The 22,868-nt window shown below is 33.5% G+C and overlaps 1 protein-coding gene across 11 annotated transcripts in view; it reads left to right on the plus strand.

Annotated features, from left to right (window-relative positions):
• The window catches only part of VPS13B (vacuolar protein sorting 13 homolog B), a 734,128-nt gene that overhangs the window by 374,960 nt on the left and 336,300 nt on the right, over positions 1-22,868 (plus strand). For all 11 annotated transcript variants that reach the window (XR_005368417.1, XM_038555171.1, XM_038555170.1 and 8 more), the window contains 2 exons: positions 4,474-4,694; positions 17,926-18,129. Coding sequence is in view for 10 of the 11 variants with exons in the window: in XM_038555171.1 (XP_038411099.1) it covers positions 4,474-4,694; positions 17,926-18,129 (425 nt within the window). In the remaining variant the exon portion in view is untranslated. The remainder of the gene's footprint in view (positions 1-4,473; positions 4,695-17,925; positions 18,130-22,868) is intronic.

Genomic DNA, 22,868 nt, shown 5'->3' on the forward strand with positions numbered 1-22,868 from the left:
GCCGCCTTCAGCCCAGGGCCTGATACTGGAGACCCAGGATCAAGTCCCATGTTGGGCTCCCTGCATGGAGTCTGCTTCTCCCTCTGACTGTGTCTCTGCCTCTCTCTCTCTCTCTCTCTCTCTCTCTCTGTCTCTCATGAATAAATAAATAAAATCTTTAAAAAAAAAAAAAGTCTTTTGTCTGCTATTTCGGCTTTTTTCTTCTTACATTAACATGGTGAATGTTTTTCCATTCCTTCACTTTTAGTCTATATGTGTCTTAGGTCTGAGGTGTGTCTCTTATTGACAGCATATAGATAAGTATTGTTTTTTATCCATTTTGTCACACTATGTCTTTTGTTTGGAGCATTTAGGCCATTTACATTTCAAGTAATTATTGGTAGGTATGTACTTACTGCCATTTAAAAAATTTGTTTTCTGGTTGTTTTGTAGTTCTTTGTTTCTTCTTCCTCTCTTCCTTTGTGAATGATGAGTATCTATTGTGTTATCTTTGGCTTTCTTTCTCTTCATTCTTTTGTGTAGCTCTCATAGGTTTTAAGTTTGTTGTTACCATGAGTTTCTTATATAACATCCTAAGTAAATGGTAGTCTATATTAATTTGATTGTCATTTAAGTTCAGACATGTTCTACCTGACAAGATCATCATTCATATTTGAAGGGGAAATAAAGAGATTCTAATAAAGAGATTCATCACTAAACCAGCCTTAAAAGAAATTTTAAAGAGACTTCTTTAGGTGGAAAAGAAATGGCCATAATTAGACACTAGAAAATTATTAATAAGAAGATGTAAACATGACAACATATACATATAATGAGGAGTACATATAATACTCCTTATAGTATAAGTATAGTATAATGAGGAGTACATATAATGAGGAGTGTACTCCCTTTGTACTCCCTCATATAATGAGGGAGTACAAAGGGAATAGAAGGGGAAAAAAAAAAAGTTTATTTTTTTAAGACTTTATTTATTTACTCATGAGAGACACAGAGAGAGGCAGAGACATAGGCAGAGGGAGAAGCAGACTCCCTTTGGGGAGCCTGATGTGGGACTCGATTCCAGGACCCTAGGATCACAACCTGAGCCACAGGCAAGATGCTCAACCACTGAGCCACCCAGGCACCCCTGTTTTGTTTTTCTTAGAATGTGCATGTTTTAATATCTTGACTGTTTTAAATAATGCTGTAGTAAATATAGAGGCTTATATATCTTTTCAAATTAGCGTTTTTTGTTTCTTTGGGTAAATAACTAGTAGTAGAATTATCATAAGTGAACTCTATTTTTAATTTTCTTTAGGAATCTCCATACTGTTTTTTGTAGTGGCAACACCAGTTTGTATTCCCCTAAACATTGTACAAGGGTTCCCTTTTCTCCACATCCTCACCACCAATGAACTATTTCTTGTCTTTTAGATACTGGCCTTTCTTACTGGTGTGAAGTGATACCTATTTGTGCTTCTGATTTGCATTTCCCTGACGATTAGTGATATTGAGCATTTTTTTCACGTATCTGTTGGTCATTTGTATGTCTTCTTTGGAATACTATCTGTTCAGGTCTTCTGCTCATTGTTGTTGTTTTTAGATTTTATTTATTTATTCATGAGAGACACAGAGAGAGAGAGGCAGAGACACAGAGGGAGAAGCAGGCTCCATGCAGGAAGCCCCATGTGGGACTTGATCCCAGAACTCTAGGATCACACCCTGAGCCAAAGGCAGACACTTAACTGCTGAACCACCCAGTCATCCCATCTCTGCTTTTTTTTAACTGTCAATTATTTGGGTTTTTTAGTGTGGAGTTCCAAATCTAGAATTTCACTTGCAGGGCAAATAAATCTGTAGGTTACTCATTTTCATTTACCTCTCTTCTAGGCATTTTGGCTTCTCTCTTCCAGAAAATTGGTTATATTCATGTTATTTTTAATGCCTCATTCCTTGAAAGTACCTATTACTTAAATTAACGTGACTTAGAATTAACCCTTTACCTTAACTGTCTTAAATCAATTAAGTGCTAAGTGGTTTGGGAAAACAATGTTAGCGGTTTGGGCTTGTTTATATTTGCAGAATATAGTGTATCTGTCTCCAAAATATTAATCTCACAGTAGATAGTAAAATATTTCTGTTATACCAATTCATATTTGAAGTAAGAAGGTGCCTGAGTCATACTGGACTGTGGGACATAATGGAAAAAATTAGGAAGAGAAAATACTTTTTTTTATTTCTGAAGACGGTTACAATTAAGGTTAAGAAAGCAAAAAAAAAAAAAAGTGAGAGTATCTCCAATATTTATATTGTGTATATAATATATATATTGTTTTCTTTGTTGTTTAAAACAAGTTTTTTACCGTCTCCTTCTAAGTATTGTGCAGTCAGCAACATGTCATACAATGTAAGGAAATCACATTGTATACTTTTAAAAATATCTCTCAGTTGTCAATTAATATTACCTGACGAACTCCAGTGTCCTCTTCCTCATTTTTGACACATGAAGCCCACAATCTTACTGAGTTTCCTTTATATATTTATTTTTTCCCATAGCTCAGTCATATTCATGCTCTTTCAAATTTTTAAATCTGAATCAAATCAGTGTGTGTCATTTTCATGATCATTATTTTATTGGTATCATTTTCTCTGCCAAGAGAGTTTTCGCAAATTCACACAGAAATGATATTGTAAGTTTTGTTTTTCATTTTTTTCTTGTTCTTTAGATTCTTTGAAAATTTCTAAATTCTGCCAGCAATAGTTTTATCTGAAATAAAACATGTTACAGCATTAGAACTTTAGAATTAAAATAAAATACTGGTCTCAGAATAGTTTATGGTTCTGGCCTGCTATGGATGTCTAAACATATTTTGGGGAGTCCCTAGAACATTATATTCCCAGTGCTATAAATAGATAAGGTATTTTTATTTTGTGTGAACATGTATGTAAAAGGAATACATATGCAGCTAATGATTTGCTATCTTTTGATCATTTTTTTCACAATGATTAATTGTGGGAATTTTTGTCATTATATGTTAAGATCTCAGCTTCTAGGTAGTGTGCTTTTTAAAAGACAATCTGCAGACTAAATAAATGGATATAATGTATTGCTTTAAAAGATTCTGTTTAAGTCTTAGAATATGATAAAATGAATTATACTTTATTGGTCTCATTCCAAAGGAGAAACAGGGACACATTGGAGATAGTACTAATGTCAGGATTTTATTCTTAATTTAACAAATTTAAATTTGGTGCTCTTCATCCAACATACCCACCTTTTAGCATTTCTTGGATTACATCAAATTTGAAAAATTATATGTAGCTCGAGTTTTAAATATATAACCTGAAATCATTCCAGAATATTTTAAGACAAATTTGGCAGAGTTTATTTTGTATAATAGCATGGAACTTTGTGTAGTTTTTAAAATAATTTTAGAATTAGTTACAGATGATTTAATGTTTGTCATTCTTTCTTGAGGGCAAATATTTTAAATCTTAAGACAGGCAGAGTACCACAGTGCTGACCACATACTATTATGCAATTTTCATTGTTTCCAGTCAAGTAATTATGGCCTACTATGTAGCTAGATATATTCTAGTATTTTGGTCTCAATTTCCAAGATTCTAATTTTAATCTTACGAACTATATTTGGTCCATACATATTGAGTATTCAAACTTGTAAGAGTCTACCTTGTAGCATCTACTTAATATCACCATTCATAGTTCAAATGATTGCTTATATTCCGTGTGCATGTGTGTGTACTATGATGCCGCTTGTAATTTACTTTGTATTTTTACTGTCATTGGAAAATAACCTGAATGTAAAAGTACAGTGTGATACTTGCTTCTAACTGTATAGGCATATCCAACACAGTGGAGGAAAAAAAAGACTTGAAGGTAATATTAGTTAATAGTTATTATTGGGAGTGGCAGGATTTTGACAAGTTTTGATTTTTCTTCTTGTATAATGTTTACTAGTTTGTTTAGGACTGGTTCTGATTTTCCTTTATATACTTTCTAATTTATTTCCAGTGAGGCACTAGTACTTTTCTAATTAGAAAATAAGTATTTTCAATTTGCTTAAAAATAATTTAGCTACTTAAAAAGATGTCTGCAATAGATATACTTACAAGTTCTAGTAGAATTGCAAAGTCAAAACTGTCATAAGAACCTATTTTGCATTAGTTGGCATCTCAAGAACAAATGTTAATAAGTATTTCAATACTGAGTATATTTTTAAAAATCATTTCACATGCAACTGGTGAATTATTGAAACTACTTCTGAAACTAATGATGTACTATATGTTGGCTAATTGAACTTAAATTTAAAATGATTTCACAAAGTACTTTATCTATAGCTGCATTAAAAATGGTTTTACCTCATACTTTATATTAATTAATTAGTACTTGATACATAAATAAAAGAAAAAAGTATAAAAGACAACTGTATTTTTATAGGACTATTTCACTACTCTCTTTGTTCTTATTACCAGGTAATGCTTTTCCTTGGACTATCAGCTTGCATCATTTCAGCATGTATACTCTTTTTGGAAAACAAGTGACATTTTGCCTGGTGGAACCTATGGGTTGTACGTCTACTCTAGCTGTTACATCTCAAAAACTACTTGCTACAGGACCTGATACAAGGCATTCATTTGTTGTCTGTCTCCATGTTGACCTAGAGTCACTTCAAATAAAATGCTCAAATCCTCAGGTTAGTATATTTGATTTATGAAAGGAAATTTAAAATAATAGGATTTACGAACAATTGTTATCAGTTTTGTAAAGGGTTTCTCTTCTGTTTAGTGTCCTAAATTATTTTTAACAGAGCCGTCAAGATCAGCGTGGTTAGATAAGTATTGCTTTGAAGCTCTCTCAAGTTTTGTAATTTAAATTCTTCTGAAAATGTAATGGTGGCAGCATAAATGCATCTTTTGGCTGAAAGAATGAAATCAGTTGCAGATGTAAAGTGTTTAAACACTGAAGGACTACTTTATTATCAGACTGGTAGAGTCTATTAACATGATCAAATATAATTTTCAACCAGACTTCTTTTGCTCAACACATATTTAAAAAAAAAAAGGACTGTTTACTATTTAAGAAATATAGTTTGCTAATCCCATAACATTTCAGTTGGTATAGGCCAAATGTGTTGAATTTTGTAGTGTTACAATTTTTTTTTTAAGATTTTATTTATTTATTCATGAGGGACACAGAGAGAGGCAGAGACATAGGCAGAGGGAGAAGTAGGCTCCCTGCTCGATGCGGAACTCCGTTCCAGGACTTCAGGATCATGCATGAGCCAAAGGCGGACACTCAACTGCTGAGCCATCAAGGTGTCCCTATAGTGTTTTAAGTTAATATGAATTCCAATCTTCCAGATTTATACAAATTATTGATTATATAAGTTAACTTGTTTCTTTAACCTTAAGCAGACTATGATATACTTTCTACATAGATTGTCAGTGTTGAATACTATTTGAATTATGTTTAAAAAAATTGTTTTAGATAGGTATTGGATCCGACAGGTCAGCATTGATAAATATATGTTTATCTCTGCAGCAGTGGTTATAAGCCACTAATGAAGCCAGTTCTTAGGGTATGTTTTTTTTAAGTGGGTTCCAATATTATTTCATATTTTATAGAGCCTCCTTACTGATACCATTGTTCTTTCTCCCTTCCCCCTGCCTAGTTAATGGAGGATTAAAGGGACGTAATGGTTGCCAGATTTCCAAATATCATGTGAAATGGTACAATGTAAACTCTAGACTATGAACTGTTTCCCAATATACATTATAATCTCCTAAAATAACTACTGAAAATAAAATGCAGAAATACAAAGAGATAAGGCCAAAAAGCCAGCAGATGTATTAAAATGGAATACCAAAAAATATTCAAATTATCTAAAGAAGTCAAAAAATGGTAACAGAGTTTCAAAACAGAAGATAGAAACAGCAATGAAATCTTGCCATTTGTAACAACATGGATGAAGCTAGAGTCTATTTTGCTAAGCAAAAGAGGTCAGAGAAAGGGAAATACCATATGATTTCACATGTATGTGGAATTTAAGAAACAAAACAGGTGAACATAGGGGAAGGGGGAGAGGCAAACCATAAGAAATACTTACCTATAGAGAACAAACTGAGGATAAATGGAGGGGAGTTGGAGTGAGGTGGGGGGAAATGGGATGAGCTGAATGGATTGTGGGTATTAATAAGAGTACTTGTGTGAGGAATTCTACTCCTGAAACCAATTATTACCCTGTATGTTAACTACCTAGTATTTAAATAAAAACTTGTGATATAAATAAATTAAATAATGGAGGTAAGCTATTCTTACCACTGATGTTATGTGTTAATGATTTTAAGTAGGAGTGTTTAGACCACGAGTTAGCAATCTAAAGCCTGCAGGCCGAAAACCCATTTTTTACATTTTGTCTGAGGTTGCTGTTATGCAGAATTAAGTAGGAGCACCAGAAAACAGTATGGCTCACAAAACCTAGAATATCTACTATCTGTCCTTTAACAGAAGGTTTGCTGACCCCCCATCCAGCTATTCCTATTAAGAGTCAAAGGTTTATAGAGCAAGACTCCGTTATATATTGCTTAAAAGGGAAGCACTTGAAATATTAAGAAACAGATAACAGTTGTTGGAGAACAGCATAAGACGGCTGGTCCTGCTTATTTTCATGTTAGATTAACATAAGGAAAACATTATTTACCAGAAATAAATAATGACATGAATGAAATAAAAATGGTTAGAATTAAAGAAAAAAAAAACAGATGAATCTATTCAGTACTACATAGTAGGAACTTTTATACAGTCTGTCTCAGCAAATATAAAACACCTAGATGAAAAGTTAAGTATGGAGATATAGAAAATACAAAAAGTAAGTACTACAGGCATAGTAGGAAGTTTTATAACGGCTTTCTCAGCAATTGATAAAGCAACCAGATAAAAATAAATAATTGGAGATCCAGAAGAATGAAAAATACGGAGAACTCACCCTGATCTAATTGACATTTATAGAACATCGTATCTAACAAATATGGAATGCACATTTTATTTCAGGTGTACATTGTCTCATTTTGTTAATGAGATCAAAATGTATTATCATAGTCAAAATATATTAGAAATCGGTGATAAACTATAGAAAAGCTGTATGTATCTGAACAATAAATACACTTCAAAATTATGAATCAAAGGCAGAATCACTTGGACATAAGAAAATATCTTGGTTGAATGACAATTTTAAAAGGTGAATATAGTAAGATAGTCTTCAGAGGAAAATAAAATTTTATTTTTTATTTTTAAATTTTTTTGAAAATATAATTTTAAATATTTACATTATAAAGGAAGAAAGATCTTAAGTCATTCATTTAAGGTTCTACTCTAGAAAGCTAAGAAAAGAACAAAATAAACCCAAAATAAGTAGAAGGATGAAAATAATAAAGATAAAAGCAGCGATGACTGGTACAGTAAAAAAAGAGAGAAAGAGAGAGAGAGAGAAAGATACAGATTACCAATATAGGGACTGAAGGAGGAGCATTATCACACAGATCCTACAGACTTTAAAAGAATAATAGAATATGAACAACTTTATGCCAGCAATTTAACAATTTAGATGAAATAGAAATTTTATACTGAAAAATAGCTGTATAAACAATGATACAAGAATAGAAAATCTGAATATCCATATATATCTATAAAGGAAATGTGATATCAAAACAGGTTATAAAGAGAACTTTTAAAGCCCAAATGGTTGAATTTTGTCAAATATTCAAGGAAAAAAATAGGAAATTTTCACAATTTTTTTCCCCAGAGATATAATGGATTCCTTCCCAAATTATTTTTGGAAGCCAGTATAATCCTATTACCAAATCTGGAAAAAGTCTTTACAAAAGAAGGAATTAGAAATCAATATCCCTCATGAAAATAGATGTAAAAATTCTTAACCAAATAGTAGCAAATCAATATAGCAGTGTTTAAAAATGTTAATAAATGATAATAAAGTAGGATTCATCTCAGAAATTCAAGTTTGGTTTAATCAGAAATCAGGGCAGCCTGGGTGGCTCAGCGGTTCAGCACTGCCTTCAGCCCAGGGCCTGATCCTGGGGACCTGGGATCGAGTCTCACGTCAGGCTCCCTGCATGGAGCCTGCTTCTCCCTCTGCCTGTGTCTCTGCCTCTCTCTCTCTCTCTCTCTCTCTCTTTCTCTCTCTCTGTCTCTCATGAATAAATAAATAAAATCTTTTAAAAAAATTGGAGAATCAATTCAGAAAAATTCTCTTAAAAAATATTCAGAAATCATTTGGTAGAATTCACTATTCTTGAGAGTTGAGAAAAATCCTATGATAATTTCCATAGATACAGGTAAACATTTGACAAAATTTAACCACCCATTTGTGATTAAAAACCCTCAGCAAATTACAAATATTAAAGAATTTTTCAAACTGTTAAAGGATATATGTTGGAAATCAAATATCCTACTCAATTATCATACTGAATTGAATTGTTTTCCACTAAAATATGAAAAAAACCCGAAAGCCTCTTTTTGCTACTTGCTCTGTATCATACTGAATGCCCTAGCCATTCCAATAAACCCAACAAAGGAAATAAAAAGACATAAGGAAAGAAGTAAAGGTTTTTCTATTTTTTATGATAAAATATTTTCTAGAAAATCCTATCAGAATTAACAACCTGTTATTGGAACTAATAAAACTATCAAGGTTGTAGAGATGAGACAAGAGTCATGAATAAAAATCAGTTATATTTTTATATAGTAGCAGCAAACAATTGGAAAATGAAATGAATATGTTCCATTTATATTGGTGCCTGGAAGCATAAATGTATATAACTAAAGATGTCCAAGTCCTTGACCTTGAAAACCAGAAAGCATTGCTAGGAGAATTTAAAGAACACCTAACTGGAGAAATACATCTGTTCATAGATTGGATGAGTCAATATTGTCCAAAGGGGAGCTCTCCAAATTGATCTTGATATTGGGCATAATCAAGTTTAAAAACATTTTCTCTTTGAAAGACACATTAAGATAGCAGAAAGCTATACATTAGGAGAACATTTTTTTTGGTAAAGGTTTATTTATTTGAGAGCGCATGCACAAGTTTGCGCAAGTTTGGGGAGGGGCAAAGGAAGAGGGATAGAGAGAACCTCAAGCAGACTCCCTGCTGAGCAGGGAGCTCATTGCAGGGCTAAATTCCATGACTCGGAGATCATGACCTGAGCTGAATTCAAGAGCCAAATATTTAACTAACTGAGCCACCCAGGCATTCCTCGGAGAAAGTGTTTGTAAAATATTTGTCAAGGGTTGCCTAAGTGGCTAAGTTAGTTTAGTGCCTGCCTTTGGCTCAGGTCATGATCTCAAGGTCCTGGGCTTGAGCCCTGCTTTGGAAATCCCTGCTCAGCAGGGAGTCTGGCTTCTCTTTCTCCCCTCCCCCTGCTTGTTTGTGCATGTGCTCCCTCAAATAAATAAAATCTTTAAAAAATAAAATATTTGTCAAACTGTTATCCAGGATATTTAAAGAATGCTTTCTGCTGGATAATGTGACAACAAAGAACAGTTAAAAAACAAACAAACAAACAAACAAACATGGAGACAAACCCCAGGGCTATGACTTCAACATTCACCACAGAAGATGTCACTAGTCATTAAGCGCATGAAGCAGTGGTCATCATCATTATTTGTCAGGGAAAAACAAACTAAAGCATGAATAGAGAATCCACCACTATACATCAATTAGATTGGCTAAAATAAAAATGATGAACATTGTGAACCATCTAGAACTTTTTGTATTCTGCTGCTGGGAATGTAAAAATTATACAGCTTTGGAAACAACTTGGAAATTCCTGAAAAAGAATAACTTGCACTTAGCTTATGACCTGGTAGTTCCTCCCTAAGTTTTTCTTCAGAACAAACAAAAATATATGTGCTTGCAGAGACTTTCATACATATGTATTTGGCAGCTTTATTTGTATAGCCCCAAACGGAATACAACCCAAATGTTTATCAATAGATGAATAATTAAACAAATTATGGCCTATCCTACAATGTAATACTACTCAGCCATTAAAAGGACTGAATTATTGATAAAATGCAGCATCATGTATGAATATTGTAATCACCATGCCAAGTGAAGAAAGTCAGACAAAAAAGAGTACATATTGTATAATTACATATATATAAAATGTTTATGTATTTTTTATCTTTATATATAAAAATTACATATATATAAAATGTTAGAGTATGCGGACCTCTATATTGTAACACAAAGGTTCTTTGTTGTCTGGAGAAGGGAGAGAAGGAGGAGAGACTGATCCTGAGAACAAATTACCAAAGGAGATAAGAAACTTCTAGAGAAAATAGAAAAAAATTTTTGTATTCGTAATTTATATTTGTAGTAGCTTAATCCCTATATGATAGCCAGCTACTACTTGGAGTTAACTGCTAGAGGCCTTCTATTTTAGAAACTTATGAATATCATTTTAGCCTTGAGAGGATTGTCCTACTCTACATATTCTGGATATCCGTAGCTGTCCTAGCTGAGAATGAATTTTATTACTATTATTGTTTAACCTGGGAAACCATTATTAATCTTTTTCAAAAAGTTTCTTTTACTTTGAGATACTTAATAGTATTGTGATTTCTGTGGACTCTTATTAAATGTGATGTATGTGGCTTAAACCTAGAGCTCTCAAATATCTTTATTAGATACCACTTTACTTGGAATGGAGCTCAGGGTTTGTTGTTGTTTTTAAATATAAACTGGTTCTAAGGAAAGTCATCACCTAAATAGAGCTTAGTTTTGGTCTGGTAGTTCCTTCTCATGTCTACTTCCTCTTTTTGTCCTTACCTCCATCACCTGGATTCCAGGGCCTCCTTGCTGTTACTCCTCAAAAGCCAAGACCTTTTATTTTTGAGAATTAAACTGAGGCCCTATGAACCTCATCTTTCAAGAATCCCTTACTCACAATGTAATAATTCTTACTATATTCATTTAATTCAACTTTGTCTTCATAAGTCCTCATAAACCAACTTCTGTTTAATTATTACCAGCTTTAATACTCTTTTATATCTTTGTGTGCCAGATTAACCTAAATTTTAAAGATTAAAAAACTGGGTGGCCTAGTTGGTTGAGTGTCAGACTCTTGATCTTGGCTCAGGTCTTGATCTCATGGTTGTTAGTTCAACCCCTGTGTTGGGCTCCATGCTGAGCATGAAACCTACTTTAAAAAGAAAAGAAAGACTCCAAGTAAACCTCTTTTTCAGGAGTGGTTACTTTAGTATAGGTTTCCAGACTCCCTCTGGATACTGTGAGACAGGAAACCACCAAAATCCTAAAGGAAAACAACAGCAGTAATGCCTTTGACATTGGCTGTAGTGACTTCCTGCTAGACATGACTCTGGAGGTAAGCAAAACAAGAGCAAAATGAACTATTGGGACTTCTTCAAGATAAAAAGCTTCTGCACAGTGAAGGAAACAATCAACAAAACTAAAAGCTAACCTATAGAATGGGAGACGATATTTGCAAATGACATATCTGATAAATGATTAGTATCTAAAATCTATAAAGAACTTGTATATCCACTTAAGAAATGGGCAGAAGACATGAACAGACATTCTTCCAAAGAAGAGATCCAGATGGATAATTCAGACACATGAAAAGATACTCAACATTACTCATCATCAGGGATATACAAATCAAGACTACAATGAGATAGTATCTTGCACCTGTCAGAATGGCTAAAATAACAAAAAAACAATAGATGTTGGCAAGGATGTGGAGAAAGGGGATCACTTTAGCACTGTTGGTGGGAATGCAAACTGGTGCAGCCACTGTGGGAAACAGTATGGAGGTTCCTTAAAAATCTAAAAATAGGGCTACTCCATGAGCCAGCAATTGTACTACTAGGTACCTACCCAAAGGATTCAAAAATACTGATTTGAAGGAACACATGTACCCCGATGTTTATAGCAGCAGTATCAACAATAGCCAAATTATGGAAAGAACCCAATTGTCCATCATCTGATGAATGGATAAAGAAGAAGTGGTATGAGTGTATACATACACAATGGAACATTACACACACATTGGAATATTACTCAGCCATCGAAAAGAATGAAATCTTGCTACTTGTGATGACCTGGAGGGAGCTAGAGTGTATTATGCGAAGTGAATAAGTCAGTCAGAGAAAGACAGATACCATATGATTTTACTTATATGTAGAGTTAAAGAAACAAAACAAATGAAAATGAGGGTAGGGGGAAGAAAAGTGGGAGGCAAACCATAAGAGATTCTTAATTATAGAGAACAAACTAAGGATTGATGGAGGGATGGAAGTAGGGAATGGGCCAATTTGTTGATGGGCATTTGTTGTAATGAGCACTGGGTGTTATATTTAAGTGATGCATCACTAAAATCTGTTCCTGAAACCAATATTACCCTATATGTTACCTAACTAGATTTTAAATAAAAACCTGAAACAACAAAAATGCAATTTATTGAAAGATGAAAAAAAATAAATGTTTAGTAATTTAATGTTTGTTTACTGGTCCACTCAGAAACATGAGACATAGACATGAGACATAGAGACATTTGATCAAACAGGCGTTTCTAGGTTCCTCCCTGTCTACCATACCTTATTCATATCATAATGTAGTTTTTTGTGGTGATAGTTCTCTTCCTGGATCAAGTTCTCTACCTAAATTTTTTGAGGCAGTTGTGGGGAAGGTAAAGAGCTTATCCTGAATCTGCTATTTTTGATTGCTTTTTAATTCAGTATAATCTTCATGTCAGAGTGGCCCATTGGGGTGGCCAAGGGCCCATACAACATGAAGGCAGCTATGCCTACACAGATTTAATGCAACTGTTGAAAGCCACAGATAAGAGCAAATCTTGCAAGTATCATGAGAATAATGACATATTACATACAAGGGAACTAGGATTTGATTGTTAGCTTACTTCTCCTGAGTATAAGTAAAGGTCAGAAAAGCAATATCTTTAAATCATGAAAATAAAAAAAAAAAATACAGCCTCTCAACCCAAAATTCTAAATATAAAAACAAAAATACATGTTTATGAATAAAGACTAAATAAAGACATTTTCACATATGACAATCTATCACCAGTAGAACTGCACTACAGGAAATCTTAAAGGATGGCTCTCATGCTGAAAGGAAATGAAACCAGATGTTTCAGCATCTTTTTAAATGTTTATTAGCCACTGCATTTGCTCTTTTGTGAATTGACAATTCATATTATTTACATTAATTTGTATTTTCCTGATTATTAATAAGGAACAATTTTTGAATGCTTATTGGCCAATGAAATTGTTTTATGAGTTGGTAATTTATATCATTTACCCAATTTTTAAATTAAATTTCTTTAATAATTTGAAGAGCTTCCCTTAGGAAGCTCTTAGGTTCTATAAATATAAACCTTGTGTTTTTAATGTAGTTAATTTGCCTTGATGGCATTGTTTACCAAAAATGTTTAATTTTTCTTGATGAAATATATCCATAGGTCTATTTTTATTTTCTGGGTATCCTACCTTATTAGTAGTTTTGTGGACCCCTAAAATATAGACATCCACATGCATCCTAAAATTTACTGTTTATTTTTAAGATAATGACTTAAAGTCACTTTTTTTTTTTTTTTTTTTTTTAGTAGTTTCTCACTAATCCATCTGTTTTGTTTTTGGGCAGCCCCAGTGGCACAGCGGTTCGGCGCCGCCTGCGGCCTGGGGTGTGATCCTGGAGACCCGGGATCTAGTCCCACGTCGGGCTCCCTGCATGGAGCCTGCATCTCCCTCTGCCTGTGTCTCTGCCTCTCTCTCTCTGTGTCTATGAATAAATAAATAAAATTAAAAAAAAAAAGAGAGTGCTTCTTGTTCTTTTTTGTGCCATGGACTTCTTTGAGAATCTGATAAAAGCTATGAGCAGTGTATATACCTATCAAATTTTGCATATGTTATCAGAAGCTTTATTGATTTGTAGCCAATATATAAAAATCTTGATTCCATTTTAAGGAAAAAATTCCTTCATATATATCATTTATTTTTGTTTATTAGGATGATATCAGAAGTTTTGATACTGGTATATCAATTAATTAGATTCATAATTGCTTAGATACAAAACCTTCAAGTGGTTTATACATTTTAAAATGAAGTGTAAGCTCTGTATATAGGGCATGCCTATAATAAATTCATTTTCATTTTAGATATTATTGTAGATCTGTGTATCAACTATGGTGAACTAAACTACTATGCAGTTCCTAGAACTCATTGCCATTCAAGGGCCTTAGTATTAATATTTAACCTAGTGGAATATTCAGAGTTTTTGTTTCTAGGGGTAATTTTCATTAACCCTTCCCTTTAACTTTACTGTTTTACCAACGTTGCCAGTTCTCTTTCGTGTCTTTAGACACTAGTCTCTTTGGCCTTAAAAATTGTATTTATTCTAAAATTGAAAGAGCCTGGAGAATCATGTTTTTAATATGTAAAATTTCAATTTTCCCTTAGCCAATAAATTGATAGATTTTGTCTTCTTTTAAGGCATTTCTAGGAATGTAAAACCATCTTTGCATTTTTGGGTTGTAAGTATGTAGAACTGGAGAAAGAATGAGTTTGTGCTGCTTTTTTATTGTATTTATTCATAGTTTTTATTGCTATAAATTATGTTCAGTTGTCAGAAAGGCAGTAGAATTGGCCATCACTGTCTAGGCATATATCATTGAGTTTAGACAAAACTGAATTTGTATTCTAGTAACACTAATTTTTAATTTTTCTGAGCCCCTGATTTTCATTTTTATCTTTAAGCAAAATCAGACTGGGTAAGGGTTATTGCTTTATATGAAAAAGCTTTTAAAAAAATTTTTGGCAAAAACTCTTGGTTTTTGATTTTTGGTTTTCTTTTTTGAAACAGTTCTAATGATTAATAATAACCTGCATACCAAATGAGCTAGCCTTTTTAAGTTTGTATTCACTTAGAACTCTTTGGTGTTCACCATGGGTTAGTAATTATTTGTTGAAATTCCATTCCTGCTTGATTTCCATTGAAATTGTATATCCATGGTTTATTCTTCTATTTTTATGGTTCCTCTTCTGTCTGACTGTCTCTCCTAACACTCTGCAACAAGTCCTTCCTGCCTAACTGGATAGAATTTTCCTTGCCCCTGTATCATTTCCTGTACTTGGCTATTGCTCTTGCTAGTCTGATGATTCGAATGGCCTTTTGTATCCACTTAAATTGGTAGACACCATTCAGAAATATATTCAGAAATATATCTCCTTGAGAATTTTCTCAACCTCTCCAGTCCAGTTAAGTCTCCTTTATGGTTGGTTATAACGTATATGTGAAATTAATTTTTAAACAGTAAAATACTACATTTTTGTTATTTGGTAAATATTTGACATACAAGGTATTATTGATATTCAGTAACCTTCATACATATACATAAAGCTGCCTCACATAGTACTCATTTCTTAGAGATTTTTAAAGTTTTACTGGAATATTCTTACATACAAAAAACTGCACATATTTAAATTGTCTAATGCCATAAGATTTGCATAGGTAAACCCATGAATCCATTCTCAGAATTGTAATAATGCATCCATCCATCATCCTCAAGAGTTTCTTTATGCTACTTTGTTATCTTCCATTTCACTTCTTCCCCCATTCCAGGCGACTACTGATGCTGTCATTATGGATTGTCATTTTGCTATGATACTGTATACATATTATCATACAGTTGTAGTCTGTGTCTCTAGCTCTCCTTTTTCCCCCTACCTTTCATTCAGCATAAATATTTTGAGATTAAGCCATGTTTTTCATGAATTCATATTGATTTCTTATTGATAGATATCACTCTGTTGTATGGATATATTTCATTTTGTTTATCCACTTATTGGTGAACATTTGAGATTTTTTTTCCAGTTGTAGATTACTGCAGAAAAACTGCTATAAACATTTGTGTTCAGTTCCTTGTGTGGACATAGACTTACTTTTCTTGGGGAAACACTTAGGAGTGAAATGGCTGAATCCTATGGTAGGTATGTAAATAAGACATACATATTATCTTTTACAGAAACCACCAAACTGTAGTCTAAATTTTGCTTTCCCATCAGTAGTAAATGAGTTTCAGTTGTTCCACATCTTTGTCATTACTCGTATGGTTAGGCTTATTAATGTTAATCATTTGAATAGGTGGGTAATAGTTGCTCATTGTGGCCTGAATTGGTGTAGTTTTTAGGACAGCTTAAAAGATAAGAGTTGAACATTTATCTTGAAGTTGTTTTACTTTTTTTTTAAAAAATCTCTGAATTTGGCAAGTCTGAATTCTGTGATAGTAACTTTCTCCTTTGAAACTATAAATGTTTAAAGTTTATGTCCATGTTTACTTGGTACATTAACTACAGAATGTACTTAGCGACATTCATACACAATTATTTAAGTTTAATAGTTAAAGGAAATAAAAAATAGTGACAATAAAAGCATCAGTTCTCGTAAATAAATAAACCTTATGCCCTTAGAAGTATTTAGAACTTGTTTTCTTCCATTTATGCTTTCCTTGTCAGTTTTAATAGTTTAAGAAAAAGTGAAATAATCTCTTTTCAAAATACGGTTTGCAACAAAATTGTTTCTTTTTAGCGAGAACTTTTTCTTGATTATGAAGGACAAAAGAATTTGAACACAAATTTTTCTGAGAGGTTTTTTTTTGTAAGATCTCTAGCCATTAGATTATTTTTTTAAACAAGAAGAACCATAACCTGAGATTTGAGGCTTCATCACACATAAAACAAGAGAAAACTGTAACCCAAGTACTGTTTTATATCAAATAAGGGTTGACAACAGTGTTTTTACGCATCTGTTCTGCCCACATAAGAAGCCAGCTTTATCATCTGGATGTGTCCTGGGGCTGAAACTTCTTATAAATATGAGAATTTCACTTTTTTTTTTTTTAATGGCAAGCAGAATATGGTATCCAGCTGTGGATTTGCTTATATATTTTGTTTGCATTTTTTTCCTTGGATTTGTTTTATGCAGTATATTACAATATGTTGTCATACAAATTCCGTGATTAATGCTTATTTATGAAATCTTATGTAAATATCTTAGAACTCAGTCAAACAATGTGCAAGTTAAACAGTTTTTTCTCTAAATATTGGAATGACAAATCCAAGGGGAATAGTAGTTTGGATAGTTTATGTTCTTTATCTATAGCAAAGTCTCATATGTAACATTTTCCTTTTACTATTCTATGTTATGTCATCCTTTTTCACTTCATTTTGCTGGACAGGAAATCTTGTTTCAGGTTTATTCCTCAGAAAAGTAAGGAGAATTTAAATGTGGAAATCATTTAGAAATAAGACTGGTAATTATGTAATTAAATAATCGTATTTACTAGTATATATTTGTTATCTAATTCTGATACTGACCTCTGCTTAAGAGGCATTTCTTTGTGTTTGTTCTATTGTTCATATATTAAAAGTAATCCACTGTCCCATAATAAGCTGTTTTATTAACATTATTACTATAACATGGTTTTCCCACAAAAATGCTAAGTTGCTCATAAAATATCACAGTATGAATATGTGGCAGACTTCATGTATAAATTCGTTATATCTCCTTCAAATTCAAATCATGATAAAATACTTAAAATTGTGAACCTGTTACATGAATTTTCTCTGTATATCTCATCATTTTATCAAAATATTCATTATCATATGTATAACTATATATGATTATGTATCATAGATTATAGATAATGATATAATATCATGATCAGTGGTACATTAATAGATTCTTATTTCATATATTCTTGTTTCCCTGGACTTTGTTTTATTTTTCTCACATGTCATAATTTAATTAATTGTGATTCGAAGTTGAAAGGCTTATTTTCCCTTTTTTTTTTTTTCCTTCTGCTCAGGTGCAGCTCTTATATGAGCTAACTGATAATGTGAATAAGGTCTGGAATAAGATTCAGAGGAGAGGCAATCTCAGTCCTTCTTCAGCCTATCCAGAAACCATGGCAGGGCCAGTCCCTGGTTCTCCAGTGAGAAGCAGTGTAGGCACAGCTCCTCCAGATACCAGCACATGCAGCCCATCTGCTGATTTTGGAACTACTACTGAGGTAAGAGTTTTTGAAAAATTCTTTTGCCAGTGAAGGGTGATCTATACCACAGAGTTCTGTATCAGGATTGAGAGTGAAGATGACCTCACTGTGTGGAAGCTGGCAGGTTCAGAAGGCTCATGGGGAGCTGTGGTGGCAGTGGCTGTTTATTAATGTTTCTTTTAGGTCCCAGTATTTTAATCACTTTCAGTAGATGGTGCATAGTTCAGGACAGTGTGTGTGGGGTGGGGTGGTCTCTGAAATGGAAAAAACCTGAGACAGGACACAGTAAAGGCATGTTTCCTCAGAAGTATGGAAGCTTAAAAGCTGAGTGAAAAAGAGGCTTATGCTTCCTTTGCCCTACCTTCTCTGCCCCTGCTCTTTTTGTAAACCACAGTCTTATTATTATCTTTAAATTAGTGGTTTTCAATCCTGTCAGACCCAAAGTCGTTTCCTTCTCTCTTCAGTCATAAAAGCCTTTCTTTTCACTCTTAGCACCCTAAATTCACCCAATATGGCAGTGCCCTTTTATAACAAATATTTTATAATACCCCTTTACTATCCTGAAGTGAAAATAAAAAATAATATAATCCACATATATAGTTTCAAAAGTATCTAATGTCTTTTTTAAAAAGATTTTTATTTATTTATTTGCAAGAGAGAACATGAGAGAGAGAAAGCACAAGCATGGGGAAGGGGCAGAGGGAGAGGCAGACTCCTGCTGAGCAGGGAGCCTGATGTGGGACTTAATCCCAGGACCTTGGGATCATGAGACACTTAACTGACTGAGCCATCTAGACACCCCAATATCTCAAAATATGAAGGATTAAAGGAATATAATTCAAGAGATAATAAGTTATTTCAACATATATTTAAATGTTCAGGCATGCATGACTATGTTAGAAGAAGACATAATGAAGTAGTCAGGTACATATTATTACTGTGAATGTGGCTGATACAGATAGACTCATGCAGGTCTGTATACAATACCACAAGTGGTAGTGTTGTGACATCATTTTGGTGGCATCCATTTTCTGAAATAGTGGCAAACTTGCTAAAGTTTGAACAAGGGTAGCCTGGGTGGCTCAGCAGTTTAGTGCCGCCTTCAGCCCAGGGAGACTCAGGATCGAGTCCCGCATTGGGCTCCCTGCTTGGAGCCTGCTTCTCCCTCTGCCTGTGTCTCTGCCTCTTTCTTTCTTTCTTTCTTTCTTTCTTTCTTTTCTTTCTTTCTTTCTTTCTTTCTTTCTTTCTTTCTTTCTTTCTTTCTCTTTCTTTTTCTCTCTCTCTCTCTCTCTCTCTCTCTCTCATGAATAAATATTTTTTAAAAAAGTTTTGAACAAAGCAATATTTCATTTCATTTAAGTAGTTACATTTCTACGACTCTTGGTGTATAATATAATCATGCAGAAATGCCAAAAATAGTATTTAGTTACAAAACTGAATTCAAGGACACCTGGGTAGGTCAGTGGTTAAAGCATCTGCCTTCAGTTCAGGGTGTGATCCTGGAGTCCTGGGATCAAGTCCCACATCAGGCTACCCTGCAGGGAGCCTGCTTCTCCCTCTGCCTGTGTCTCTGCCTCTCTCTCTCTGTCTCTCTCTCTCTGTCTCTCATGAAAAAATAAATAAAATCTTTAAAAAAAAAACGGAATTCAATCTTATTTCCAAATACTTATACACAAGATTTTCACCTGTGTAAATTTCTGTGAGCCAGGGAGCGCCTGGGTAGCTCAGTTGGTTAAGTGTCTGTCTTCATGAGCTCAGGGTATAAACTCTTAAAAAAAGTTTCTGTGAGTGAGTTTTTGCTTTTTAAGACTGTCTTATTTATCATAGAACCTCTTAATTCCCCTACTCCTAACCTTTAAATGCCAGTAGTGACACTCAGTCAAAGAGTCAACCAAAAACATCCTAATACATTTCCATAACACACTGTAGAGGGCTGAACTTCTGAAAACTAGTATAAAAGATAGAGGTAAAAATTATATTTTTGTTTTTGCTTCAAGATATTTCTTGTGGAAACAGTTATTGCTAAAATACAGAATGGGAAGAAGAAGGAAGTAAAGGGGTTATTTTTTTTTTTTTCAAATAAATCAATAAAGGCAATCAAACTCCATGAAATGGGTATTATTTTTTACTTGCTTTGAGGTCCTAACATATGTTAGAATAGATTTATTAGACTGCATAAGCAACTTCTCTATCCCTGCTCATTCTAAATTCTGTGAAACATGGTGACCTGAATGATGGGTATTACCTGCCCCCACCCGACCTACCTCTCCTACCCCTCCCCCCTCCCCCCAAATGAGGCATAGGTCAAGAATCTATAAATGTGCCATTATAAGGTAAGTGGGACATATCCCTTCTAGGGTAAAAGCAGTGAGTTCTTGGAGATTCCTAATGTTCTTAGAATATAAAAACTCCTCCAGTTTAAAAAACAACAACCACACTATATTGAATGTGATAGTGTCCAAACTTGGTTAACCAAAGAGTCTTTTATTTCTAATCAAAGCTGGGGGTGATAAATTGCTAAACAAGGATAGTACAAGTGAAATTGATAGATGAATTTAAGTCATAGAGACAAAGGAGAGTTTTTTTGTTTTTTTTTTAAGATTTTATTTATTCATGAGAGAGACAGAGAGAGAGAGGCAGAGACACAGGCAGAGGGAAAAGCAGGCTCCATGCAGGGAGCCCCATGTGGGACCGGATCCCGGGTCCCCAGGTCACACCCCGGGCTGAAGGTGGCGCTAAACCGCTGAGCCACTGGGGCTGCCCAAGAGTGTTCCTTTTAAACAGTTGTTTACTAAGTACTTTATTTATTGAGATGTCCAAATAAATAGGAATACCTGCTTTGGGGAGTGGCTTTTTAGAAAGAAACATTTAAAAAACATTGAAGACCAGTGAAGACAACATTCTCACGGAGTGGTTACATCTGTTGGTTGTCCATCTGGGGACTGCCATTCACACAAAGTACTGTATAAATTGTGCTCTCTATTGTACAGTGTCCAGCCTACACAAAAGGAAATGGTGGCCCCGATACAAGATATAATAGAGATGAACATGCCCTATAATTGTAGGAGTATGATTCACAGTTTTATTCTATGGAATCTGTGGATATTTCTCGAGAAAGTAACATTGAGATAGATTTTAAACAATGAAAATGATATTTGTAGCAATTTTGTTGTAGTAGGTGTATTATAATATAATCTAGAAGAATGATTTCTTCATTTGCCAAAATGGGGAAATTAATAAAGGGAGATATTAACAAAGGGGAGATTTTTTTCAATCACATAAAAAGAAATTCTGACTTTAATAATAAATTCCTAACATTACTGCAATTAATTGAAATTTAGAATGTTGAGGATTTTTTCTGATTGAGTTGTAAACATAAACAATGAAAATGCTCCTAGTTTTTTTTTTTTTTTTTTTTTTTTTTTTAATGCTCCTAGTTTTATGTTAGGTATGGATTTAATCTGATCTGTGTGAAGAAGATCTGTAAATGAAAGAATCTTACTACAAAAGTCTCAAGTCCCTAATGTATACTACCATATGAATTGTGGGACACATGCATTGATAATCTCTCTTTATTAAATAAATTGTTGCCACTAAGCGTAGATATGTTATTTATCGTGTGCAACACTTGAGGTTTTGTGGTATGTATTTTTTCACTTCTGGGAAGTCCTCAGACAGTATCACTTGAGAAAATATTTCTACATTGTCTGTAGTCTCTCTTTAAGTTATTTCCTCAATTTCACTATTGTTATTGTTAACTATTAACATAGTGTTAATTATGATTTTATGTCCCGGTTAAATGTATGTCATTTTTTTAATTGTAAAATACAATATAAAATTACCTTTAACCATTTTAAATGTACCATTCTTTGGCACTGTTGTGCAACCATCATGATCATCTATCACTAAGACTTTTTTATCTTACTCAACTGAAATTCTGTACCTATCAAACAGTAACTCCCCATCTTAACCATTAAGCCTTCCAGTCCATGAACATGGGACATTGTTTCATTTATATACATATTTTTTATTTCATTTAGCAATATTTTATACTTTTCAGCATACAAGTGTTTCACCTCTTTGGTTAAATTTATTCCTAAGCATTTTATTCTTTTGTTTGTTTGAGTGAGGGAAGGAGGAGGGACAGAGAGAGAGAGAGAGAGGGAGAGAGGCAGAATCTTCAGCAGTCTCTACGGCCAGGGCAGAGCCTGACTCAGGGCTTGATCTCATAATAAGATCATGCATGATCTGAGTGGAAATAAGAGTCACTCACCTTAACCAACTGAGCCACCCCAGTGTCTCAGTATTTTATTATTTTTGATGCAGTTTAAATGGGATTGTTTTATCAATTTCTTTTTCTGATCATTCACTGTTTGTGTATAGAAGAAACACAACTGGTTTTTGAGTGTTGTTTTATATTCTGCAACTTTGCTGAATTTATTCTAACATTTTCTTGTGTGGGTTTGTGTGGAATCTTTAGGACTTTCTACATATAATGTCATGTGTTCTGTGAACAAAGATAATTTTACTTCTTTCCACTTTGGTTGCCTCTTATTCTTGACTAATTGCTCTGACTGGGACTTCCAGTAATATATTCAATGAATATTCCATTTAATTCTTTAAATATTAGGCAATATTTTCAGATAGAACATTATTTTTTTCTTTTGATAGTAATTTTGTGTGAAGCAAACTTACTATGTTTTAGCTCTAATGAATTTTGTACAATACCAAATATAGTGAAAAATTGTACCTTTGTT

The sequence above is a fragment of the Canis lupus genome, chromosome 13, assembly GCF_011100685.1.
Source record: "Canis lupus familiaris isolate Mischka breed German Shepherd chromosome 13, alternate assembly UU_Cfam_GSD_1.0, whole genome shotgun sequence".
NCBI lineage: Eukaryota > Metazoa > Chordata > Mammalia > Carnivora > Canidae > Canis > Canis lupus.